Here is a 26,219-nt window from a genome sequence, read left to right as displayed (position 1 = left end):
GTTCAGATTCCCCATAAGCAGTAGGGGATGCTATTTGGGAAGAAGCTCTGAGAATACGTGGCTGGAGCTTTGTGACATCTTTCAGCATGTTCAGTAATGGATGGTGAAATCAATACTCCTAGAAGTCATTAACAGTGGAAGAACCATTGTAGCAAACCATTGAGATGGCTGAGAGTCAGTGAAAGAAATCAGATTTTACTCTAGCTTGATACAGATTTCTTAAATCAACAGTGTTAAAATGGTAATGCTGATACTCACATGTACCACAGATTAATACCTATGAAGTATATTAAAAGCAGTAACCACTTCTTAAAGAATCTTCTCTGGATATAGACAGTGAAGAGGGAGAAGCATGACTCAAAACACGAACAAGAAAGTTGTCTCACTGCTTGCTTGAAGTAAGGAGTTTGTGTTCGCTGCTTCTTTATCTCCCAAGGCTAAGTGATGGAGTAGAGTGTATAGAACCCTTAATTAATAGTGTATAGAACCTTAATCAGAATTACCCTAAGGGGTATGTTCATAAAGAATGCTGCCATATGTACTTAGGCACTGTATTTAGTTACAAGGCATAGCTTATTTGTAACTGCAGCTGTATTCCTATGTATGTCTGTATATAACGTTTATTCAGTGTAGAAAAGAAAATCTGTATGCTTTGTATTTAGCCTGTTTGGCTCTTCTGCAATTATTAGCACTTCACTTTGACGTTGAGAGACAAAGCCCTAAACTGCCAAGTTGAAAACTCCTGTCTAGAAGCCAGTTATGTGTATGTACAGATATGTAAACACCATTTGTTGTTTATGCAGAAAATCCTGTAGGCTGCTTTCCTAATAGTAGGACCTCATGCAGTGGAAGAATCCAAGGACTACTCCATGTGGAAGGGCAGAACTCAAGGGACACTCTGCAACTGTAGAACAATGGTTCTTATAGTGAAGTTTGATGCTGAACATACGACTTGCATTACACACAAAAGAAAAAGGAAGGAGCTCTGCGTACGTTCATCAAGAAGGGTAAGCATCCCTTCTTTCCGTCCTTCCGGTGATGTGACACCCAAAATTGTACATTGCAGCTTCACCTATCATATTTTATTTAAAAAGAAAAGAAAAACAATTGCTGAAATTGGAAACTGAGGCGGTATAAAGTGGTTCTTATTCCAGAAAAGTAACTCCAAGTGTGTGTACAAGAAATCCTTAGAAGTTGTTTCTGTAGTCGTTAATAACTTGAAATTATGTATGCTTAATGTGTTTTTTAATGAGTACAAGTACTGATATGTTTATTTCTGATGTACAAGCAAAAGTATTAATCCGAGGAAACACTGATAGCTTTCTCATTTGTCTTTGATGGGAGGTTTGGTCCAAAGATTGAGTGAATTCAACATGAGTTGGAACATGCAGGTTGGGTGCACAAAAACGGGTGCTCAATGAAGATGTTTATTGCACTTCTATCCAGCAGTATCTGTTAAAGCAAGACAGTAGACAAAAATTTCTACAACTAACTAAACTGTCTGGTGTTTGAACTTCATATTTCATCTCCCAGAAGTAGGTCATGAGGTGGGTCATGCTCAGGCTTCACTCCTGCTCGGTCCTCCAGACTTTCTAATTCTTTCTGCACTTCCTGAATGATGCTACTTTCTTCATAATCAGAAAGAATATCTCTAGGTATTAAACTAATAAACGGCATCTCATCCATATTTAAGTGATCTTCTTTTTCATTATTTCTGGTTTCATTGGAGGACAGTTCACACACAGATGTAGTACCGTGACTGCTGGAAAAAGAAAGACATCTGGTCATATATTACATTCTCTCATGTTCTTTTTGCTAGTTCTTAATAAAATTCATAATATCCTGCCCCTGTAAAAGCATACTAGCTATATAGAATTGTCAGGTCCACAACAGATGACCTTGTAAACATCTGACTGTTGCATTCTTCACAGCTGGAAAGTTGAGAGTTCTCTCCATACAGAGTGAGAACCAAGTGATTAATAGCAAAGCATGTTTGATACTACAACACAAGGTGGCAGTGGACATCAGCGCAGTCTGGCCCCTCTGCAAGAATCAATCATGGTTAGTCCTTTTTAATGTAATACTAAGGTAAGAAGATTGTCTGGCTTAAAAGAAATGCAGAAGACTGTCTGTCACGAAACTTTGAAGCTGGGAGAACTGAGTATTATCTATTTGGATCTGAGTAGGCATATAGTGTATTTGCCTAAAAAGTGGCTCTGGTTGCCTGCAAATGATGTCCCACTTGTGATGCAGGGAACTTTTAAAAGGAGTAAGAATGGTTTAGACTTGTGGCAGAGGAATGGAATTCGATCATCATGGGTCTACTTTGCAGTGCATAGGACAGCATAGTCACATGTCCCTGTTACAGACTGCAAGGTGACTGCTGCGTGTGCCAGGCACCTCACAACAGACGTGTGCTTAAAGCTGCAGTCTCTCTTTCACTGTCATCAAGGGTAAATGGACTGAAGATGTTCTTTAAGCTTATTTTGTGTACGTTTTTAATTGTGTGCTCTGCTTTTTAGGCGTTCTGAGACTTTCATTTCTGGGAAGACTATCCGTGTTCTCTAGGATATAATCTAGTATTTTCAATTTCTTTATCAGTTACTAATGATATTAGCCAAGAGTCATTGAAAGCAGAGGTGGGCTTTCTCTTAATAAAAAGTGCGTTCTCTGAATTCACCAAGTTCACAGAATCAGCATTACGTTGCCGTGGGTCACTGGCAGGTGGTATGCACTGTATTTATGTACTTATGATAACCCTAAATTCGTGTGGCTATAGCTGGATGGTTCTGTTTAATTCACCTCCTAATGGATTTGTGTTTTTCGGTATCCTCCTTCCTGAATGTAGTATCTGCTGACACACTTTAACTGAGACTAATGGTACTTGCACGTTAACAGCAGTTCCTGTGCTGCAGGATGATGGGATCAGTTCTGTTTGCTTCCTTACACCATGTACGTGAAACTTTACTATCCAGTTGTTTTCTGTGCATAAGAACTAGAGTTGTGCACCAAAGGAAGAAAATGTTAACCTATGTATAGCCTACATTTCTATCACAGCTTTGCTGTCTTGTTAAAAGCTAACGTAATGAAATTAGCAGCATGGCAACAAACTTTATTCTTTCACAGGTAACGTGTTAAGTCTTCCGAAAGTTTTTAGTGCAAAACTTCAATGGTCTCATTTCCTCCTTAATGAAATTGCTGGTAATGCAGATAACTCACCTTCTAAAGACTGATTAAAGCTGTGATATGTGAGAAGTTTTAGCTTCTAGCAGAAAAACATGGAGTCAGTCTATTTCGTATTCCATGAAACTCATGAAGATACTGAAGAGGTCTGCACAGTATGAAGTTTTTCAAGTCTAAACTGCAAGTCTAACTGAATGTTAGCAAAGTCAGATTTTTTTGCTGTGCTAGAAAGGACCTTCTGTGAAGCTGATCCTTAGTACAAAACCATGCCTGTTTAATCCTACTGAATGTACTGAAATGTATGTATGTAATGTGAGCAAGTGAAACATCCAATAGAGGCCTGGACTAACAGAAGATTGTTGGACGAGGTCTGCACTTGCAGAATGAAATTGGAATGATACTTGATTAACTAAACATCTGTTAGTACTTTTTTAATTAAAATGCCGTAGAAGCCTGATGCACAGACTTCATTCACTTGGGGAATTAGCCTTTGCCAAACTCAGGCACTTCTGCATAGGACAGAGCATAAAGTCTGAAACAGTTTCAAAACTAGTGATGAGAAAAGCCGTCAAAACATTCTGTAGTGTGATGAAAGGGTCAGCAAGTTCTGTCTGCATCAGAGGAACCCAACAAAATCTCACGGACTTCCCTTGCTCACATGATGATCTTTACCTCTGGGGTTGGCAGATCAAGCCACTTGCACACGGGCATCGCTCTAGGACTCCGTCGGGTTCCAGTTCCCAGGTGATCAGGTTGAGAAGTCTGTTGGAAGGATCGTGGCAGGGTTCACCTTCTTCAGGTAATGGAGAGCACACAGGAAACAGCAGTTCTGCATGCCAGAGCAGATGAGTTTTATGAGAAGTTAACAACTGTCTGCTAAACTGAGATGAGCTGATCTTTAATATATGTGCAAGATACTTAAAAAAAAGAAAGTCTTGATGTCTTTTTAAGTCCCCTTACAGATTAGGGAGCTATAAATAAACGTTCATTTCACTAGGTGGTAGTAAGACATTCCAAGTTTATATACTTGTGGTATGGCAGAATAAAGTGTGGAGAGTTCAGAGTTATTCTGTAATGGGCTTGGTCATTGTATCCACGTGCATATGTATATGACTTACTGGTTCTTGATTTCAAAACTCATGCTACATGAAAAAAGCAACAGGCACTTATAGTGAATGGTCTGTCTTTCTCATTTTGGGGTCAGGGATTACAAGGACATCTTGATGAAGCTTGTCAAAACCTGTAACTGTTTCAGGAAGACATCTCATGAAGCCGAAACTGCTCTGAAACTTGCTGAAACCAAACTTAGTTAACATTAGAAGTTCACTATGTAATGCTCTAAATTAACATGGAAAAGTTGAACAGACCCCTCTGGCTTTAGTTTTGGTGTTTCAAATGAGCTTTTTCCCTCTTTCTCCTGAAAAGCCCTAGCAGCCTGATCTACCAGCAGGCTCTGGGGGGGCAGGCATGCCAACTCTCAGGGAAGCTACAAAGTTATCTGCTGTTCTTAGCAGGAATTTAAAAAAAAAAAAAAAAAAAAAAAAAAAAAACAATACATTAAAGTATCTACCTGGAGTAAAAAGAGATTTGTAATTATATCCTGTTACTGGTAAGTTCAGGTGTCCTAGGTTAAAAGCTGTGAAGAACTGAAGAACCCGGTAGGCAGAGAACAGAAGCTAAGCCCTGACTAGGCAGGATTCAGGACTGATGTCAGGTCTGCTGTCTTGTTCTCTTTCCTTTCTCTTGTAAGACAAGTTTCGTGTTCCTGTGTAGATGGACAACGTAATCTGGAGCATGGTTCCATTTGTCTGTCTATTCAGCACTGCACAGTGCTGTGCCAAGCTGACACGTGTGAAGTACAGCTGTAGTCTAACTTGATGGTCTGCTTCCTCTGATACGAAGAAAAAAACTACAGTAATCTCATTTATCTCTTTCATAGATTTAAAATTCTGGTTTTTGCTATACTAAGTGAGAACTTGACACAGACCTCTGTGACTTCTAAACGACTGTGTCTTTCTTTCGTGGCAGTATATTTTTGTGCTTCTCATGCTCTTCCCCTCTAACGTGCACTCAGCTTTTCTTTCACTATTGTGCACCTCTGTCGGGCTGATTCTTGCTCCAAACATGACTAAAGCTTTTGTAGCGAAGTTAAGACAGTGCACGTCCCAGTGCAAACACGTTTAACCACTTCACCTGAGCAAAAGAGCAGAATTTTAATACTGCATTATGAAATGAATGGGATGAAAAGCAAAACTCATGTACCTTTCTGAAAAGCGCAGCACGTTCCTGGGTTGCAGTCGTGTTGGTTCTCACAAATGGTGCCATTTTCTCCTCTTGAAATGGCTTTCCTGCACTCACCCCACACACAAAGCTGGTCTCCACAGCATTCAACATCCCGTGAGCAATGCTTGCGGATGGAAAAAGCAGATGACAAAACTGTCACTGCAGCACTAATTGCCTGCATCAACAGCTAAGGGCAAATCTAGACCTTGCTTCTGAAGATGGCTGCATAGATTTCCTTTAAACACGTAGATGCAATATTCCTACTGTTTAAACAGAATTCTCCAGGCTCTTAACTCGAGCACATACAAAAGTATTTGCTAGTTAGGCACATCCCCTACACAGCAACAGCACCCCTTCTATACTTTTATGCTTTCAATCCTATGAAATTTGATTTGGTTTTTAGCATAGTCATGAAAATTGGTCAGCAACCAGACATCCTGCAGTGTCCTGTACTTATAGACAGCCTTTGGCATCAAGAAAAATAATAAATGAAACATTGCCAGTGGAAAACATCTCTGATTATTTTTTTTTTCCACTATTAAATGCAGTCCACCATTTACAATTTGTTCAGAAGGGTTGCTTTTAAAGAGCAATGGAAAAAAAAAAAAAAAATCTTACCAAAATCTAATTTTTAGTTGTAAGAAGAATCAGATTGCATTCGTACCCAAGAATCTTATAAAAATATCTCTCTGGAGAAAAGGTTCTGTGAAAATCAGAAGTGCAAATCTCAAGGTGAACACAGCTTTGACTGACAGTTGTCCCAGTGTTTCAACTATACACACGTAATCAGTCAAGCCAATGAAAGCACTATGATATTTTGTTTCTTTTTTTAGGTTTTTGATAGTAATCTAAGATTCCCGGTAGGTCAGCATTTTCACAGCTTTTTTTCTGTCTGTGTAAAGCCCTGTCTGGGCAGCCATACAAAGCCAGAATTTCTCTGCCAGTGAGTCCCACGGGAGGTACTTAACCCAGGGCAAGAAGTAGGACTACACTGCTAATTATGTAGTATGTAATAGCATGTCTTATGTAAATGTGGGGGGTCCGGGTCAGGGAGCAGATGCAGCCACCTTCAGTCTGAGCTCACTTTGCAACAGGAGTGTGGCTAGGACCAAATTTTTGCTTTCTGCTACAAATGGCCTACTGAGCAGCACGTAGAAAAGTAGAGCTTTTAGTTTCAGTAACACCCAGCTGATTTTTAATTACTCTGTGCTACCATGAAAAATGATCACTGCAAGACAAGAAGAATAAGCTTTCTTAATGACAAGAGCTTGTAATTCAGGCCTTCAACTTGAGCAAGCATTGAATCCACCGAAGCCAATGCAGTTTCTTGAAATGATCAGTCAGGTATTTCCAGAATTTCAGAAAAGATTTTCATAATCCCATTGATCACATAATTTTACTGCAAGATTTGCTTAGCTGTAATTTAATGGCCTGCAAATGCTTTGAAGAACAATTTGTTTCATGAAAGGCCGTTAGCAGAACATAGGTGAAAAGGGGCATTTTTCAGCAGACTACTTTTAAATTGAATTTTCACCACAGAAGAAGCCTGAATTTCTCAGGGGGTAATTTAACAGCCATAGCTATTGCCAAGATCATTTCTCAACTGAAAAGACAGGGATTTACTGCTTCCTTAGGTTCAAGGATTCAAATAAGGTAAACGACGTAAGAAGATCATTTATGGGGACAGCAGCATTACAGCACTGCACAAATTGTCGGTGCAGGGAAGAGTTCAGACTGCTGCTCTGAGAATCAAAAGCTGGAGATGACCAACTGTCAGCTGAGCCTGAAGAAGAGGCATGTTCTTTGCCCATTCTTCTGGCTATCCACAGGGCATTCGTTTATGCAGTCCTTAGGCAACCTAACAACATAAACTCTTCAGCAGAAGTAGAGTAGAGCTTCAAAAGCTTATTAGAACAAAAACCTTATAACTTAGTTGTGTTAACAGAAAGCTGTGCGTCTTGTTAAGTGACAGCTTTAATTTGTTGACGTTAGTAATGCACGTAGTAAGCTTTTAAAGACTCCATAAAACCACAGATCACTTCAGCACTTACCGTATGCTGCGTTTTACAGGGCTGACACTTGTATTCAAAGGTGGAGAACTGGCAATATTTTCCCGTTTCACAGTCTTCATCAATGATACACTCCTGAAGAAAAGGATAAAAATGCAGTTTACCACTATGACAGGAAACCGTACCTCTTCTTGAAATACCAGGCCTTGACTGATCCTATTTCTTATTTGGGAATCATGAAAAAAGCTGTCTGATTCTTCATACGACCCCAGTTCTGTAACAGGACAATGTGGCTGCAGGGCATTAAGTGACTACACTTGTATTTATACCAGTTTATACCAGTTTATACATTTACACCAGCAACCTGGAGAAAATTATGTCTGTCATTGTTCTGTTATTTAATGGGGAAAAGAAAAAGCAGCAAGAATACACAACATGAAGACACTGAGACATTTGCAATAAAGCTATTTTACTTAGAGTTTTATCACGATTCGTTATTTGCTGTCTTTTGAAATGAGACAAGAGCAAAGGGAAGAGGCTGCACCCCAGCAGCAGTAGCCAAGAAGAGTATCTCAGAATCTCAGCAGCACGGCTCACTTCCCTCAGCAAGTAATGACAGCCCTAAGGTAGAAGGGAGGTGTGTGGTTTTCTCCTCATAACTGCTTTGATCCCATTTGCAGTGGGCAGGTACTTTCTTCTCAGACAAAAAAAAAAAAAGCAGCTTTGCAGAACATGAGCTTTTAGGCAAACAACAGCTTCTGTGCTGAAAAATGTAGTGCTTCTATGACATTAAACATTCCTAATGGTCACCTCTTGAAAATCAGGCAATTATGGAACGTATTTGCATGGAACGTATGTTCACATGGAATGTGATTTCTCCAGGCTTGAAACAGGACAAGAATAAGGCATAGCCACTGTTTCTGCCTCAGTCCATCCTACTGCATCCACCTGTCTGTACCATCTTAAGGTGATGCTATCTTTTTGTTATTAGTCAATACAAAATAATAAATAAATAAATACTCTCCAAGTTCTCTGCAGAAAGTGCTTGACAGCCTACTGGTAGTCTTCTCAAGTACAGTTACATTTGGGTTGCATGCTTCTAGTTAAGAAGCAGTCATTTCAGCTGTTTTAAGAGGTTAGTGTGACTGGATTTAGGCTGCTATAAATCAGCATAATGCTTTTGCAGCTTCATTATTCCAGCACAGTAATGGCACGTTCTGCTTGTTTGCTTTTGTGCTGCTCCAGAATCAGATGGGTCCAAATCCTGACGTTATACACTATCTTCAAATGGTCGTGGTTCCAAGTTAGCAGTTAGCCACTTCTTCTCCTCAGCTTCCATATTCTTCCTGGCCAATTTTCTATCTGTAGCTTTGTCAGCTTCTTTCATGAATCCCCTTGTATAAGCCAGACTCAGAATAAACTATACGATTTCATTCCCGTTACCTCCGCTTTCAGGCAGACAGCCAGGTCTGTGTAGTCAGTTTTTCCAAATGTCCCTTTCCACAGAGGAGAAATATTGCCATAATTATTTTTGAGCTTATGGAATAACCCTCTCTCTACCTCTACAGCCAGCTAACAGCTAAGTTGCAATTCTCCAGTTGCTGCTTTCTCTTGAACTACTGAATCCCTTTTCAAAGGCCTTTTCCCCTTTATCGAATCATATCCCACCAGTTTAGACCCCTGATTTCATGAGCTTTTCAGCTGGGGAAAAAAACCCTTCAGAGTTTCCTTTCCTGGCATGTAAAAAGCTTGTTTCCATAGACTCTCTTAAAGCTGTGAAAAATTGTGCCACACTACAAACCAGCTTCTTTCACTCAGATTTTATAATCCAAAGTCAGTGTAAAACATTCAGTAATCCTTGCACATTGATCTGCATGTGTAACTGTTTATCTTTTTTTTTCATTCTTTCTAACTAGGCTGCAGGTCTTTTCTAATCAGGCTACCTTGAGACTCAACAGTTGCTAAATAAGAAGCAAAACTGAGCATCATCATCAGCTGCAATGGACTCTGAACATTTCCATGTCTTCCTGGAATCCTGCAAAGCGAGGTATTTTCCAAAACACTGTTTTTGCAGAGGTGTATGGGAATTGCTGAATCATGGCCTGAACCTCTGACTGATCACCTGAGGTGAGCACTGAGTCAGCCCTGGGAGCACAGGTGAAGGCAATTCTCCTGTGTGTCCGGAAGGAGTGGAGCATGGCTGCACCTCTCCTAGACCCATTTAAGGGCTGACTGCCACTGAGGAAAGTTGTTCCTTGTGGAGTTTCTTGTGAGCCTAGAACACCGGCGAGCGCTTTTCATTTATCTCTGATTATCTTTTCCAACGTGATAATCTTATCAGCCTAACTTCTCTGTACACATATTGATCTTACAAGAGGTGTTTAAACTGAGGAGAGAGAAAGTGGCTTGTGATATGCAATAGAGCACACGAGATGAGCAGACATCTTACAGACAGAATTAGCTGCACTTTTAGTGATGTATACCTGTCTGAAGTCCCTGAAGATGTTATCCCAGTTCATTTAACCTAGCAGCCAAGGAATACACTCTTTGAGTAGTACTAAATAATAATACAGAATGAAAGCAGAACTGCCTGCTCATTAATGAGTAACTAGTATATACACACAGGTTGATGCCAGGATGGAGAAGAATGTGATACTGTACCCTATAGCGAATGTTCAGAAACACCTGAAAGCAAGTTGAGGTTTAGAGGGTTAGAATCTGTTCCAAAACTCACGGGGGAAGGAAAAAAGAAGGGGAAAAAAAAAACCAAAAACAATGAAATGCTGAAATTCATGGAAAAGGTTCCTTGTGTTTGAGTTAAACTCTTGAAACGACAGCTGCTAAAACAAAACTCAGTTTTCTTGTCCTTGGCAAATTATGTCAAAGCTGTCACTTTCTTTCTTAAGAAATGAATAGTCTCCACGTTTGAGATTTTCAAAAGTGATTGATGGTGCTGGTAGTGAAGCATGGTTGTAATTCAACTGCCAGAAATCTGAAACACTCGCCTGAGTGTGAGAAGTGGTGTAACTGGCTTCGACAAGGGCATTTTCCTTCCTGTTGAATGTGTCCATGTGCACGGAAAGGCAGAGAAGAAAACAGTTTTCAGTCTGATCAACGATCTTTACACCTCACCACTAATGTGCCTTTGACCTAGAAGGCAATACAGGCTGTTCAGGCAGACTGTCTTTGGCGGAGTGCAGCCAAACTGTAGTTTGAATCATGTTCAATGCCCATGTAACGCTCTAAGGATAAAGAGGGAGAAGTAAAGGATGTCCCTTTTGAAATTACGAATGCAGATCTACTAATCTACTTGCAGAAGCTCTCTTTTATTTGCAGTGTTTATCTGGTTTCTGCTGCTTGCTATGGAAACCTCAGCAATCCCATCTGCTGTGATATATTATGTACTGAAATAATTTCACTTTGCTCTTTTTTTTCCTTCATTCCTAATTAACTACATATTTTTATAACATCTCAAGCGTAGACTATAAAAGTCTGATTTTACATGACAATTCTGACTCTGACTTTAAAAATAACCATTGATTTTAAATTAAGAAGTTACATTTGGCTGGTCTGTTCCCTCTCGCCACTCATCCTCCCTCCCACATTCTACCAAAAAGTCCCTCTTCAAAGATAATTTTGTATGAAATTTTCTCTTCTCTCTTCATATCCTCAGCCTGTATTTGTCTGGGACAGGCAAATTACCACCTGAAGTTAAGCTATGCTTTCCTTCTAGGCTCTCAACACTTTAGCTTAGTACCCAAAGCAGAGGAAGAAGCTGTCAGTGACTATATTCATGCTTTCAATGGTGACTAATACATTTTACAGACCGGGCGACAGAAGTTCAGGGGGAGCGTATGGAACAGAAAATGTTCCTGTGGGTGAGATGCAACAGTAGTGGAGGAACTCAGTAGCCGTTTTATGACATGGTGCACTGACTGCTTGCTCTGACATGAGAACATCAGTGGGATTCAAATAGGAAAAAAAAGCATTTTCCTCCCTTTGTGAGCCATATGGCCTACTTTGCTGGCTTTCTTTGATCCAGTTGTGTTTTGTGATTACAAACCTTTTGAGACTAAGAAAAAGAAGCAGTGCCGTGGCACTTTCTTTGCCGTGGCACTGTCAGTACAGCTGTAAGCCAAATCAGTCCATTTTGCCAAAGATTTCATTCCTAAACCTCTATGGCTTTCAAATTCACAAGCCATAAACAGACAAATATCGCCGATACCACAAAGGTAATAAAGCTTTGTCAGGAGTTACACAACAAAGGAAGCAAAGCTAAAAAGAGAGTTGGTTCAGCAAATACAGAAAGATGTTTTGGCACGACCTGGAGGATGCGTTACGGCACCTCTTACATTCTACGACGACAACCACGCTCCAAAATCTTCTCTAAACAAAAAGCCCTTTCACGAGTTTCTTAAATGCCCCTAATATAAATAAACTTCCTCTCCAACATAAAACTCTTTGTTATCATCCAAAAATGGTAGCTAAAGCTTCCTCCCAGCCAGTCCCAGGGCTCACTGGATTGTATCTGTGAGATGACGTAATTTTAACCGTATCTGAAGTGCTCCAACAAAAGCACTTGCTCGTGTTGAAACTGGCACTTCTTAGCAGTTAGCACTTCTAAAAGTTAGTGGTTACTTTTGTGATTGCATATCCCCTTCTAGTTCTTCACTTCTACAGGCCACTTCACGTTGGGCTGCTCTCTGTTACTCCTACAGATGGCCAAAGCTGCTGACTGCTAAGGAAAAAGACATAAAAAGCTATTTTATATCCTACATGTATTACGTGTATTTAAAAAAATGTCAGAAATACACATAATGGAATATTGTCTTATGGAAACTGCACCAGAATTTGAATTGCAACAGTGTTCCAGTTCTAATCTCTTAGTTGTCTAGACAGAGCACATAATGCATTCATACTGAGATACAAATTAATTTGCCTTTAAATATCTCAGAATCTCTGTAATACTTTCCAGCAGAGCAAACATCTTGCTGCTGTCCTGCCAAGTACACAGTGCTCATAAAAACAAGGACTACTGTTAAAAAAAGACGTACTGAAAAGATCAGACATGAGTTGCAAATTATGGTATTAATCACATGCCAGAGCTATGTGGGAAAGATGTCTATTTATGTGGCTCTTCAAGAGGAATGTGGCTTCTGAGATCAAAAGTAACAAATAAAATAGAACTCGTTCCCTCAATTTTGCCTTGAACTTCTCAATACAACTGATCTCACCCCTTTCCTTCTTTTAAGAAAACAACATTTTATAAGCTAACATCTCTGGCTCTCTATATGATAGTATATCGACGACGTGAAGTATGCGTACATGACAGAAGTGGACACTACACAAAGGCATCTAAGCTTGACTTAAGGTTCCAAAAGCAACCAACACAGCTACATTAGCCATTTCTGTCAAAAAGCCCAGGGCATTAATTGGGGAGGTTGTAGTCAGTGAGCTACCTGTCACCAAAACTAATGTAAGAAGTTCACAGCTTTCTGTTCATCTACTTGTAGCATGGATACAGCCATCCTGTCATGGATATCAGACCCTTCTGCTCTTAATATTTCGGGTCAGAAATAAAATAAAATCACAGTATCCACAGCTTCAATGAGCGTAGACTATAGAGAAAAAAAAAAAAAAGAAACTATGCACAAAAGCGAAAAATAAAAAATTCCTGACCAATGCTTTGGGATACTGAGAGAAGACGTGATCTGTCAGATCATGCTTTGTTCATTCACAGTGAAAACCATGTAATAATTTAATGGCAAGTCCCTGTGCAGAAGTATTCACTTTATTTTCCTCTCTCTCTATGTTCTTCTAAGTAAGCAATATAATAATCTGATCCTGGCAAGACTAAATATAGTCTCTGTAAATGCTCCTGAGTATTTAACTCAGTAGAGTTAAATACTGAGTAGAAAACAAGGTAATGTAACTTATTTCAATCTATTTTGCAGTGTTATCAGGGGAGGCATATCAGGAAAACTATTCAAATTTGCCAGGAAGAAAAAAATAGAAATAATAATCTGGCAGTGAACAAACTTAGCCTGAAAATTCAGATGTAGCCGCCTAAGAAAGGAACAGAAGTCTGCTTGTGCCTTCTATGTATGTAGCCTTCTATACGTCTTGGGCTACAAATTGCAGTCATTATCTGCAATAGCAGAGCTCTCAGCCCTAGAGCGGGCAGGATGGGTTGTAGCACGACATTTCTGTTCTTTCCGTGTGTACCATCAGCAAGGCAAGATGGTAGAAATTCCAACAAAATCTTCCCTCAGGCCTTCCTGCAATTCAGTGCCATGCCACCCACTCCGTTACTCTTTTTTTTCTTTGTAAATATACAAGGGCTCAGTAATCAGACAAGAGAAGGAATGTTCTGAAGTTAAGAGAATTTGAGACCCAAAACCAATGGAGCGATGTGCTCCATGTTTAATTTTCATGTGAGGAAAACTTTTTCACGTAGTTTGAGATCATCAAATGAGGTTGAAATATCGATCTATATATATAAAAGAAATTCTCTTAATGATTTTGCAATAAACAGTCTCAACTGAAAAATGACCCTACTTCTGGTTCTATTAGTGGAAGAACAACAATTCTTTGGCTTTTGATAACCGAAAGATCCATCTAAATCCTTGTGGTCTGTTGGATTTTGGTTTTTGTTCTAAATATCTTGAGACATAGTAACAGTTACAGAAGCACTGTGAAACTACAAAGTTCTATATGTGCTACAAAGTTCTATGGTGACATTATGCCTATGTATCTAGTTAACCATATAAAAATACAGCCCTCATTAAATGGTGCATTCTGAAACTGAATTCCTATGTAGGCGTCTCCTCTCTGCAATTGGCAGCTACAGAGTTTCCATGATTCACCACCAAGCTATGTAAATTTTGAGTATTTATAAAAACAATCCAGAGTAGCCTCACACAGCAAGGACGTGAAACATCTGTGCAAAATGAGAAACACTACGAAAGGATATCTGAACTCACTAGCACCTTGCTGATCTTAATAGCTCAGTTAAGCGTAGAACACTGGGAATAAGATGTATTATCAATCTGTAGCCAATCCATTACAGAACTTGTTTCAAAGCCTGAATCTTACATGCCTTGCTCTTATGTGATACACATTCTCAGTAGCTTACAGTTTCAAAAAACTTACTTGCTATGTTTAAGGCATCAGCCTTAAGATAATACTAGAACAGAAATGCATGGATAAGAATTCACCTACAGTGGCTTTTGCCTATAACAGAATTGACTGCGTGGATAACTACTGTTACCATAGAGAAAAGGGAATAATGTATTTTCTGTGAGCTGTAGATACAAGAACTTCTATGAGCTGTAGATACAAGGGTTTAAATTACAGCAACAGAGACTGTATAGTGAACGTAGAAAAGCATTGGAGTGAATTGTCTCCAGTGCTGAAGGATTTTGAGAAGAAATGAGATGAATGTCTGCCTAAGGATGGAGTTCCCTTGCTGAGGTCTCTGATATATCTTGAATTCAGGAAGCTCACTAAGATTCTCCACTGCCTGACACTGAGATGTGAGTCTATCAACATGCTATAAGATGCCTCTTCCTGCCCCTAGGATGAGGGGGGTTTCTAAGGGAACAATTTCCAGGGATTCTTCACGTGATGTAAATTCACACAACAGGACAAGCGAATCTGAAACTCCCATTCCAAAAATCATATCACAATATGTCACTTTTTGGGAGGCGTGCTCTCGTTATAAAGTTTAGAATTTGGACAGGTAGAAAAAAAATGGAGGGGGATTTTCCCTATAAGCCACCGGGATGTGATAACTGCTGAGTTCACTGCTATGGTTTTCCTCAGCACTACCGAAGTGTTGTAGTCCCTCGTGAGGCCAGGCAGATGCTCACTCTGTATAGAAGGCCAAGCAATCATGGATCACATTCATTATTTCTCCTCCTACTCACATTTAGGTAAGCCAAGGTAATTCTAGTGATTTTGATGAATCTGTTGTCCAGGGAAAGGTTAGAAAAAGCTTAAGCTTATTGTAATTATATGTAATTAAGTGTTACTGAGCCAACATCCTAGCCTCCTCACATACGACAATTCAGCTGGTATTTCCTAAAACCTTTGCCACATTCTAACAGCTAAAACTTACTGTTTAATTAGATAACGTGGCTTCAGCTAAAACTGCTAGAGCCAGAGAGCTGAATAAACTGTGTAAAACAAAACCACTGGAAAAAAAAAAAATGTGGACATGTGTCTGCCCAGAAGAAATATTTCTGATGAACTTCCACTGCTGTATAATGACTGTTGATACCATAATCTCTTAACAGCTGTCACCAGCCTATGTAAAAGTCTTACTTTCCTGGCTGTTACCTGACACAAATGAGCATTTAATTTCTCTTAAGTTGAATAGGTACATCTAACAGAACTAGAAAGAATATTCCCGATGATTTGTTTTCATATCTCCCCACAACTTATACTTTATTTGTAGGACACTTTGACAACCTTCGTTCCCTAAACTCAACGACTAAATGAGAAGACTGCTAAAACCAAGGAAAAGGTAAACAACTGTTCTGATTTACACTGTTCCCTCACCATCGCTTGTGTGCAGAAGATTTCTACCAACCCATACTCAAACAAGGAAATAGATAACCAAACCTGATGGCATAACTGCCCCAGATGGAAAGTCTCAGACAAGGCAGATTTCCACAACTAACAAGAACGCTGCAAGTTTTAGGAATGGTGTATGACTGTCCGGTGAACACTGATGAAGCAGTGGATGGGCACTGACTCTTAAGAGGAAGTCTGTTCTGTGGCTTTCTAGGGGTAAACTCATGTTTATGTTTACTGTTGTGTTTTTACTGACACCATGACTCAGAACAGTGAATCAATATTAGGTTCTATGTGTTACAGGAATTGGGTGGGTGGTGGTTTGGTTTTTGTTTTTTTGTTTGTTTGTTTGTTTCCTTTTGTAAGGAGAAATTTATTCCAAGAAAAATCTTTCTCCCTTCACTATTTAGCTACTCAAAGGGTAGGAGTTAGACAGGAAAAAAAATGGTGAAGCAGCTCCTCTTCAGCTTGAACCACAGGAAAACACGAAAGAAATTCCAGTCACTCTTTCTATTTTTCTACTAGGAAAGTAAATTCACTGAAGTTATCTGAATTATTCCAGACTTCCACTGACACAAATGAAAGCAGCATTTGGTGCCTTTATTTAGAGTAACCCATTTGCTGTTATATCAGTCTGTAAATCTGAGCCACACTCTAAGGCCAAAAAAAAAAAAAAGTGATGATGATCTTTGTCCTCCTCTGACTTTTTGTTGTTGTGTTTTCACCTAAAACACCTGGTTTGCCCAATCTCTCAGCAAAAAGCACCTTGCTTCTCTTCACTCTGATAAGGTCTAGCAGCTGTTGACGCTTGTTTGTTCAAGTTCACCAAGCATGATATCTGAATCCGTGAAATTATTTTCTTCGCTTTTCTTCACATCATGGCCATTGTAGCCTTATGGTATTACAAAATCATTTTATGTTTGTACACAATATCCATTCCTGATAATCTGTGAACCCATGGCCTTCTACACATGGTTGGACTAACATCAGTAAATAAAGATGTGGAATCAGCATCTGACACCTCAGCTGATCACAGAATTTCCCCACCATTCTTCCTTGGAGAAGTTTCTTCTTGCATGAACAGAAGTAACACACATTTTTCAAACTCATATGACAGCTCTTTCCATGCATTGAGGCTAATATTCAGATCTTTTTGCTATAGTTCAGTGAACATCAGATAAACTTCTGGTCTTAAAGGCAGACCGTGGCTGACACTAAGGCCATCCTATCATTCCTGTGCTGAACTAAACTCCTTAATACCTTTCACATGAGTAAGATGCATTTTGTGCTTATGATATGAGATACAAACACTCAGGGATACGTGCACATTCCATAACAGCTTTCAGTGAAAGTAGGGTATATCCCTTGTTCTACAAAGAATATATACATCATGAAGGTGCATAACAACAATTCAAAATGCTAATTGTGCATTTTTTCCATCTTAGGCTGCTACATCCTCTCTCCTTTTGGATTCATCTATCACACCCCTTTCTACTCTAACAAACACAAGCTACTTGTCCTCACAAGCTATGTCTGCACTTTCTCATCAGCTTCATACTCTAGAAAGAGAAAAAAAGGGGCTTTCAGCAGAATGTTCAATATCTGAAACCTGTCTGGCTGATGAGCCCCAGCTCCCTAAGAAAAGCTGGGAGATGGCTTTGCTCATTTTAAAGCAGTATACTGGTATCCCTATCCAGGCCCTCCATGATCACTATCAGAATCCTCTTGTACTAACTGGGATCGGAAAGCCCAACACGAGCTTCAATTTGGCTGGCTGCTTCAGGTCTTTTCCAGTCCAACAGCTGAAGACCATGGGTAGATTGCTGCCACCAGACAGGTTAACAACCTGTCTATAGTTCCCCCTTTTAAACGACTGCTCTTGTATGCTATCTGTGCATTTTTTGCCAAGCAGAGCAGGCTGGCTGATATAACAGAAAAGTAAACTAAAAGTGCAAATGAATGGAATGATTAAGTATACAAAAACTACTAGGTTTAGATATTATGGGATTTTTGGCTAGAATTAGACCAGGATTTTAATACAAGAATGCACTAAGTTTGTCTGTTGACAGGTTAAGGCTGTCAACTGCAAGTCACTATGACTAGAAGTTCTGCGAAAAATTATAACAACAAAAAAATAATAATGAATCAACCCAAACACAGGACAGGGAACCCCAAACAAGCATCTTCCTTGAGATACTAACATGCCAGAGGGGGCAGACATCAACAGCAAGGTTCTGCACATTCAAATTTCTGCCACCAGCCTCTCCCCTGCAGTGCTGCTGATGAACAAATGGCAATTTCCATTCTATAAATGCTTCCTTCTCAATTTTCAAAGCTCCTTTTCATTTCAGCACTGGTAGAAACTCCTCTCTTTGGAGCAGTATAAATTCCAGAGTGCAAGCTTAGGGAAATCATGTATGAGTTGCTCAAAAAGAAATCAAACAGTTCTGTATAATCACAGGGAATTGACAGCTTGGTTATGTGCTACAGCTTGGCCACTTAAAGCAGATTTTGCTCTAGAAAGTTCTAACTTGCAAGCTGATAGGGGAGCTAGAACCCCAGAAATTAATATTCATTATTTTCTATTTCTTACTATCAGAGTAAAGACAAGCATCTTACTTACAGGCTTACAAATCCCTTAAATGGTCACTATCAGGGGATGCTATCTGTTCTATCTCTACAACTAAACCTGTAGGACTCTGAAGTTTTTGTTCTTCAATTACTTCCTTGAATTCATTTGTCAGAGTCAAGCCATATTTAGTCAGTAAAAACAACAAACACAATTACTTCCAGAATGCATCAAATCAGCTTGTAAAAGCAGTTCCATAGTAGTACTGTCCTCACTGTCAGAGCCACAGTGTTCCAGACAGCAGAAATAATAGCTTAGTATCATAGGGCTTCTCTCCTAAGGATCTGTGTTTGAAATGACTGATCAGCTGCTGTGTTTGCAGAAGGCAGTGCCAAGTACACCTGTGCATATAGGCAGACACCCATCTGTCCACAGAGAGAGCAAGAAAGCAAACACCTTACACGGAAACACACTGGAATCACCTCCCTTTACTCTCCCACAAAAAAAAAAAAAGAAAAGAAAAAAGAAAAAAAGAAATACAACACAGAAAATGACCTTTACTTTCTAACCAATTAGAAGGTGCAGCTGTGTGCTGAAGGGCTTCTGTTTCCAAGGCCCAAAGGAATGCTTTTTATTGTGCCAAAGCCCAATGATAAGTGCATGATACTCCTCCAGTTCCCTGGTATACACTCCCTTCATATTAGCATATTTAAAAACCTGTTTTTACTTAGGAACAAAGGATTTGAGTTAGAAGAGAGTTTTTATAAAGTACTACTCAGAATGCAACTGAGAAGAAAAGCAACTGATCTTTGTGCAGCAAGTCTTACTAGTACGAATTTCATTTCCTTTTATTTTTCATTTTTCATGCTTCATTTTCATTGGCTAGGCTAACGTATCACAATTGAAATAGAAGTAATCAACAAACCAGAAAATATTTGGATTTTCACCTCACAATAAAGAGCACTGTTACAGAACTTTATGTTCTGTACTCAGTATTTACTGAGTTTTCTCCTGGAGCTCCTACATTAATTTGGATGATAGGCTATGTTCCCTATGATTCTATGAAGTCAATTATAGAATATTTAAACCTTAAACCTCAAAATCAAGTGAATGCAAAACCCTGCACAGACATAAAAACACGCTACCTATGCCTGCTGGATTGAAGCCTGACATCTGTGCTGGTAACTGTCAGGCCTCACTGACATCTGAGAAAGTGAATGTTGGTCTGGGAATGTAAGTGGCGCCTCCAAATAACGCAGCACCTCGCAAGAGCTGGGTCTTGGTGCCAGAAATGGCAAGCAGCCTTGTTCTCCTGGAGGCTTAAAATACTGATAGTCTTTCTAACCATCAGAATAGTATCAACCAGCCACCCAGTAACAAAGAACACAGTCTAAAGAGAATACCTTTATGATGCAAAGTCAGAAAGAAATACTGTCTGAGGGAGGAAAGGAAGTAGGAGAGGGGGAAAGATCATGCCTAATGTTATTCTAGTGGCATATCCCCATTATATGTAGGCATATATATATATTTGTTTCATAGATATGTATGCTTGTACCTGTTTGCAGAGAGATATAGGGTAGTACGGGCACTGTGATTTGAAAAGTAGGCCCAATTTATTTTCTGTGAAGCTGCTTTTCCAGTGCTGGATCTGACTCGTCTGTATGTGGAATTATCACTCCAACACATATGGTTCCTAAGACACCTATTTCCTTAACTGTCAGACTGTTGCTTCAGGATTCAAAACCCCAGAGAATAAATACGAACTAAGTAAGCATTATGAATTACTGTTATAACTGTGAACAGTGCACATTGTAGAGTAGATTGTTTGCTGAGGTGTTTGATGAATTCTTACCACCCAATTCTGTACCTAAAGAGCAAGAGCAGTGTAAATCATTAACTTCTACATGACAAGCCTACACAGCACACCTACAAAGCAGGTCTGGCTTTTAGCATTCAGTTTCTCTACAAGCATAAAAGTTGAGTTTGTGTGATAGCACGTGCCTATCTCTTTTATTTGGCAGAGTAGAAATAAAAACAAAAGTGCTGTTCTAAACAGTCACCAATCCAAAAGGTACCTGAATGGCTTCAGAACAGAGGTCTGGTTCCCAGTGGCTGCCTCCTCTGGGCCTCTGCTATCAACATTTCCATCATCAGAACAAAATGTCAGTATCCACCCTTTTTCAAATGACTGTTAATACTTAGAGCTACAATTAACTAGACAAACCACTTGTTGTGTTATTTTCTTTTCATCCAGAAATGTGGAAAAATTGAGTGTATTTTCATACAAAAATGTGGAATCACCTGATACGTTCACTTCTCCACTTCAGGAAGGTCCTGAGCTTGTGTTTAGGGCAAGAACTTCTTATTAGATTTCTGTTGTTAAGCAAATGTACCTGCGATTGCAAGACTTGGGCAAAGAATATTTTCTACCTTTTAATTTTCTTTGCGAACCTTTAAACAATCATGTTTCCTGGGGTAAAGGGAGTTGTCCTCTGCTCTCCCCCTCCCCAGAATGACATTTCACAAAGAGCTCTTACCACAAGGCTAGGCTGAAAAGCAAACAGAAGCACATTTTTTCCGCTGATTCCTCAAGACAGAAAATGTTTATTTTCTAAGTGTTACAGTCTGTTGAGGAATTTCTCCATGAAACCAAAAGCATGGACAGGGCATTTGTGTACCACTGTTATACCAAGGGTTTATGCACAGCCACTGTAAAGGGCTGTGTAACTATCTTCACTATTTGAGTACAGTGCTTACATTTGATGGGCAAATTCAATATTCCCATTAAGCACCTCAGCCACAAAGTTGAATCTCTCCTTATATTTTATAATACAACATTCTTACATTAAACTAAAAACAAAAACAAATTACAATAAAATCCATTCTGACTGCTTACACCTAGTAGTTTTCTGTGTTTAAACCATCTGGAAATACGGATATGTCAAGTCACAAACTATCACATTCTTCAGAATTATGAACTGAAAGCATTTGTTTAGCTTTCAAGAGGAAAATATGTATTCACTTACATGATTCCGTTTGTTTTCTCCATCCTTTATAGACGTAATAATTGTCTCAGAAAAAATTGTTGATCCAGTTCTGTTATCTGTAACCTGAGAAGACACACACAAAATATCAAGAAATTAAATTGCATTTATTAGTTACGGTCCTTTGTTACTCTGACTGCTGTATTCCCCTATAATTAAAACTTGCCTTCTTTTTCCCCATTCTTCAGGCACTCAGATAAAAACCTTAATTAGTTGAGGAGAAAGAAGTAGATGACCAAGCTCCCTCCTTGACTATTTTAAATGTCGCCATAACGAAGACGAATGAGATGATCATTCTGTTATGATATATGTGATTTCCCTACCTGTCTTATCTTCAAAATAATTATTTCACATTAAACTTTATGACATATATGTCTAAAGTAATCAGTAAAGCAAATAAGTAAGACCACAAAATAGTCATCACCAGTAAAGTTTGTGCTTCAAATTTCTTCCCAAAACATGCAAAATTATTAACACTTTCAAAGAAAAGATCATGAGGACGAACACCTTCATTTATACGTTTTCACATACCTTATCAATTTCTTGATGAGTCTGAACAGTTTTATTACCAATTCTGGTTTCTGTGTTGGATTCATTATGGTAGGTGGGAGGTAAGTTTTCAAAGTTTACTTCTGACAGTTTTTTTGCCCCTTCTTCTTCAGCTTCCATCTGACAAATGGAACGAAATGAAAATTAGCAGCAATCATGCAAAAGGGAACACGTAACATTCCTTTTCCAGCCCTCAGTAATGCCCTGCTTAATTGTGTGATGCTGTTACTATAGATCCCGCTGTATGGGAGTGCTTACTCAGCTGTTTTAGACAGCAAACACAGCAGTTCTTTTCATGGGACTACAGAAACACTGGGGAGCTAAACCCCTGAGCTCTGGACATTTATGGTACAGCTGAAGTCAAATTCCTGTGAGGATAAGGTGTATTGAGACTAGTGATGATTTGGTATCTGCACAGGCTTTCTGTTTTTCCCACAAAAAACACTGAACACTTCAGTCCTTCCCACCTGACAAAGAGAAAATATTCTGGCAGGACAGAGCCATGGCCAAAGCCCCTTGAAGTCAACAAGAGTCCAATAGGTCAGAGTACACACGGCCAGGATTTCATTCTTTCTTTCAGTTCCCATTGTTTTTGACAGATGAAGTCTTACCACAGAAGAGATGGGAGAATACTCTCTGAATCAGAAAACAGAGTAATCACAGCAAAAGGGCAGCCTTGTAAACACTGTAGACCTGGAGCAAGTTTATTTTCTTTCATTATTTGCAATTTCTGTAACTAATTAAGAAAAACTTCTGCTAAACACTGCAACAGGCTGCTCAGAGAGGTGGTGGAGTCACTGTCTCTGGAGAAGCTCAAGATCTGTGTGGATGTGTCACTGAGGGACATGGTTCACTGGGCAATGTTGGTGGTGGTACATGGGTTGGATGATCTTAGAGCTCTCTTCCAACCTTAATGATTCCATGATAAATTCAGCCAGGGTGAACAATAGAATTTTTTCCAAGACAAAATGTCTCTTTTTGGCGCTACTTTTAAAGACGGTTGCAAACCTCCCTAAGAGCAAAGCATTGGCTCGGGAATTGAGGCAACCTTCCCATAAGGAAGACACAGATATCTGCTCTCACAAAACTCAGAGAACCCAACTTTGGGTTGTGTGCAGACCAGTCCTCAATCCAGAATATAAATATGGTCAAATCGGCAGAAATTTTTGCTATGTCTTTATTTATAACTAAGCATAATTTTCACATTCCAAAGCATGCTTTTTAAAAAAGTTCTTTCTCAACGTGTTTACAGGCTCCATGAGACAGATGACTGGAACCCAGCAACCACCCAGATAACAGTAGCGGGTCAGAAATGATCTAATTACAGTAAACAAAGGCCCGTGTCCCTGGTGGACTGCGAGTAAAAGGATTTTTGGACTCTGCAACTTTTCTAAGTGAAAGAGAGCGCCTGGAAGGAAAGATCTTAACGCGACGGGGAAAAAAGCCCAGCAGCGAGAGGAATGCGGGAGTGAATGCCGTGACTGAGATGCGAGGCAGCGGCTGCGGTCAGGCGTTCGTGGGGGTCTTGTGCGGCTCCGGGCAAGTTATTTGCGACAGAGACACGGAACTACGTTAAAAACAAGGCGCTTCCCCACATACTTCTTCGGGGTTGCCGTACATCTTGTCGGGGATCACCTCGCCCGCCTGAGCTCCCGCACAACACCAACGCTTCTCCGCGCCCGTCCCCTTACCACGCTCCGTGCCTCTCAGTGCCGGGCCCGCTCAGACACCTGCCCGCAGAGCTCCCTCCCGCCGCGGCACGGGGGTTCTCTCAGCGCCAGCCGCGGAACGCACCGCCAACGCAGCGCAGAGCGCGGGTAAGGGCCGAGGAGCGGCGTAAGGAAGCTCGGAAGCGACTCAAAGCGGTGCCTGAGGCGCAGGGGCGCCTCGCCCGCGGCCGCGAGCCCCGTGGGGGCAAGCGCTGCGCCGCGAGAAAGAGGCGCGCGCCCCTCGGCCCGGAGGCGGCGGGGGGCGCCGAGAGGGACCTCCGCCCGCCCCGCCGCGCCTTGCTCACCTCCTGCACGGCGTTGCGCAGCTTGTGCTGCGTGTCCTCCATCAGCGCCTCCACCTCCCGCAGCATCTCGCCCAGGCTGGCCGCCCGCCGCCGCCCGCCGCTCCCCGCCGCGGCGCGGCACAGAGCGGCCAGCACGGCCAACAGCAGCAGCCATCGCCGCCTCCGCGGCCCCGCTCCCGCTCCCCGCCGCATCCCCGACGCTCCTCGCCACCGCTGCTCGCCGCTGCGGGCTGCCGGCGCGGAGGCGGGGCGGCGGGCGGCTCCTCGACGCCGGGCCGGCCTCGCAGCCCCCCGCCCGCCTAGGCTAGCCCGGCCCCTCAGCCCCCGGGGAGCGGGAAAGACGCGAGAGGCGCGGGGCTCGGGGGGATGCTGAGGTAAACAAGCTCCGTGGGTTCCCCGCAGGGCGCAGACCTTCTTTCCGTTGGTTTTCCCAACAGGTTTAATGCAAAGAGGATGGAGGGAGCTGCCTCACATCTCCGTTATGCGTTTTGCTTCCCTGTCTCCAGCGAGGCAGCTCAGCAGCTGTTACCAGCGGTGCCATCAGCCGCTGATACGTCCGGCATCTGCCTGCCCAGCACCTCGCCCTACACGATGGCTTCTTTTCAGACTTGTTTCCCCCCCCAAAAATCCAGACAACGTCGTCATTTTGTATCTGCGTGCATTTTCCCCTGCCTCCGTGCTAGTTTTCCTGTCCATGATGCACCCCAAGGATTCCACAGACGGTCAAGCAGTGTGGTGCCAAGAGAAAACTGTCCCATACGCCTCATTTAACCTTGGAGCCTGGAGGAGAGGTAATAATGATCAAAGTATTTTTGCAGAAAATATATGTTCTGAAAATGTCCCGCAAATGGATTATTACAGTTATCACCAGTATAAATTTCAGCGTTGTTGGCACACTGAGCAGGCTTGCTGCAGAGTGCTAGCAGAGAGCAGCAGGGATGGTTAGAGCCTATGTCTCCAGAGGGAAACCCTTCCTCCAGCCTTCCAGCCACAGCAGATCACAGGAACGTGGTTCTGGTTAGGTTGGAGAAAGCCCTTAACATCAGTTTTGTTTGGTGCCACAGGAGGTTTCCCTCTGGATATGTCATAAAGTTCAGTGTATCAGTACAATAGTGGATTTTTTGTTTTGTTTTTTCTTTAAGAAAATCTTCTCAAACTATGACATTTAGGTAATAAAATGTGTTAGGAATTAAGAAAATAACTTTATTCCATTGCAGTGTAGAAAATACAACACATGAAATGATTCTGCACTGGCAGGAATGTGCTTAGATAGCATATTCCTCTGTCCTTATGGTTAGATTTCCTGTTTGCTCACTTAGACCAGCTTAATAATGCCATTGGCAATTGCTACAAGACACAATAACAATAAGAATTTAAATTTTCATAGTGTTGAGGAGTAACTGAATGTTTTGAGAACATCTCCTGAGCATGTATATTTACACACACACACACACAAAAAAAAAAAAAAAAAAAAAAAAAAAAAAAAAAAAAAAACCTACATCATACAAAACCACACAATGGTTACAATGGTTTGACAGGGTCTAGTTTATTATTAGACATTAATTTATGAATTCAGGAAGGTATAATAAACTGATAAAATTTGAACTGGAAACATATTTGGAAAAGAACATCCCAGAGATAGTGCATAGAGTCTGTAAGACTTAGGTCAACCTCAATACAATATCCTTACATTTGATTGGAAGTAAAAATGTCACAGTGAATGCACTCCTGTCAAAGGCAGCTGTCATCTGAATCAGTGATTCTAGAGAATAAAAACCGCCTTCTGCTTGGATGAATTTTGAGACAAAAGAGCATGTTCTTGAAAGCAGTAGGGTAGGGAGTTGTGCATGTTTGATTTATTTCTTCCCGCACATTGTTTATTCATTTAAAGGCAGAGCATTATATCCCATGTTCTGTGTTTCAAACATCTGCTGTTTGGCATGTTCATTTACCATTTAATTGAGTTCTTTTCCCTTACCAACAATTGTACT

General features: G+C 40.7%; 1 protein-coding gene across 2 annotated transcripts; it reads right to left on the bottom strand.

The window, feature by feature from the left end:
- Window positions 1–1,223: 1,223 nt before the first annotated feature.
- Window positions 1,224–24,458, bottom strand: DKK3 (dickkopf WNT signaling pathway inhibitor 3). 2 transcript variants are annotated; one of them, XM_052692940.1, is made up of 7 exons: window positions 24,229–24,458; window positions 22,197–22,334; window positions 21,648–21,731; window positions 7,518–7,610; window positions 5,446–5,590; window positions 3,856–4,012; window positions 1,224–1,762 (listed from the first exon to the last, which is right to left on the bottom strand). In XM_052692940.1, the coding sequence occupies exons 1-7, from the start codon at window positions 24,418–24,420 to the stop codon at window positions 1,516–1,518; spliced, it is 1,056 nt and encodes a 351-aa protein (XP_052548900.1). In that variant the 5' UTR covers window positions 24,421–24,458; the 3' UTR covers window positions 1,224–1,515. The 2 variants fall into 2 exon arrangements, with proteins under 2 accessions (XP_052548900.1, XP_052548901.1); XM_052692941.1 differs by having other exon boundaries at window positions 1,224–1,759.
- Window positions 24,459–26,219: the final 1,761 nt, after the last annotated feature.

This window comes from Tympanuchus pallidicinctus, unplaced genomic scaffold, assembly GCF_026119805.1.
Source record: "Tympanuchus pallidicinctus isolate F22 unplaced genomic scaffold, pur_lepc_1.0 scaffold3, whole genome shotgun sequence".
Taxonomy (NCBI): domain Eukaryota; kingdom Metazoa; phylum Chordata; class Aves; order Galliformes; family Phasianidae; genus Tympanuchus; species Tympanuchus pallidicinctus.
Note: the sequence above shows the minus strand (reverse complement) of the source record. Positions and strands in the feature narration are given on the sequence as shown.

Excerpts from the sequence above, each read along its gene's own strand:
- DKK3 (XM_052692940.1), bottom strand. The coding sequence starts at position 24,420 with ATGCGGCGGGGAGCGGGAGCGGGGCCGCGGAGGCGGCGATGGCTGCTG. Across the intron at positions 4,013-5,445 it reads GTGCTGCGCTTTTCAGAAAG|AACTGCTGTTTCCTGTGTGC; the intron begins GTACATGAGTTT and ends TCTGGCATGCAG. Across the intron at positions 1,763-3,855 it reads TTGATCTGCCAACCCCAGAG|CAGTCACGGTACTACATCTG; the intron begins GTAAAGATCATC and ends TTCTTTTTCCAG.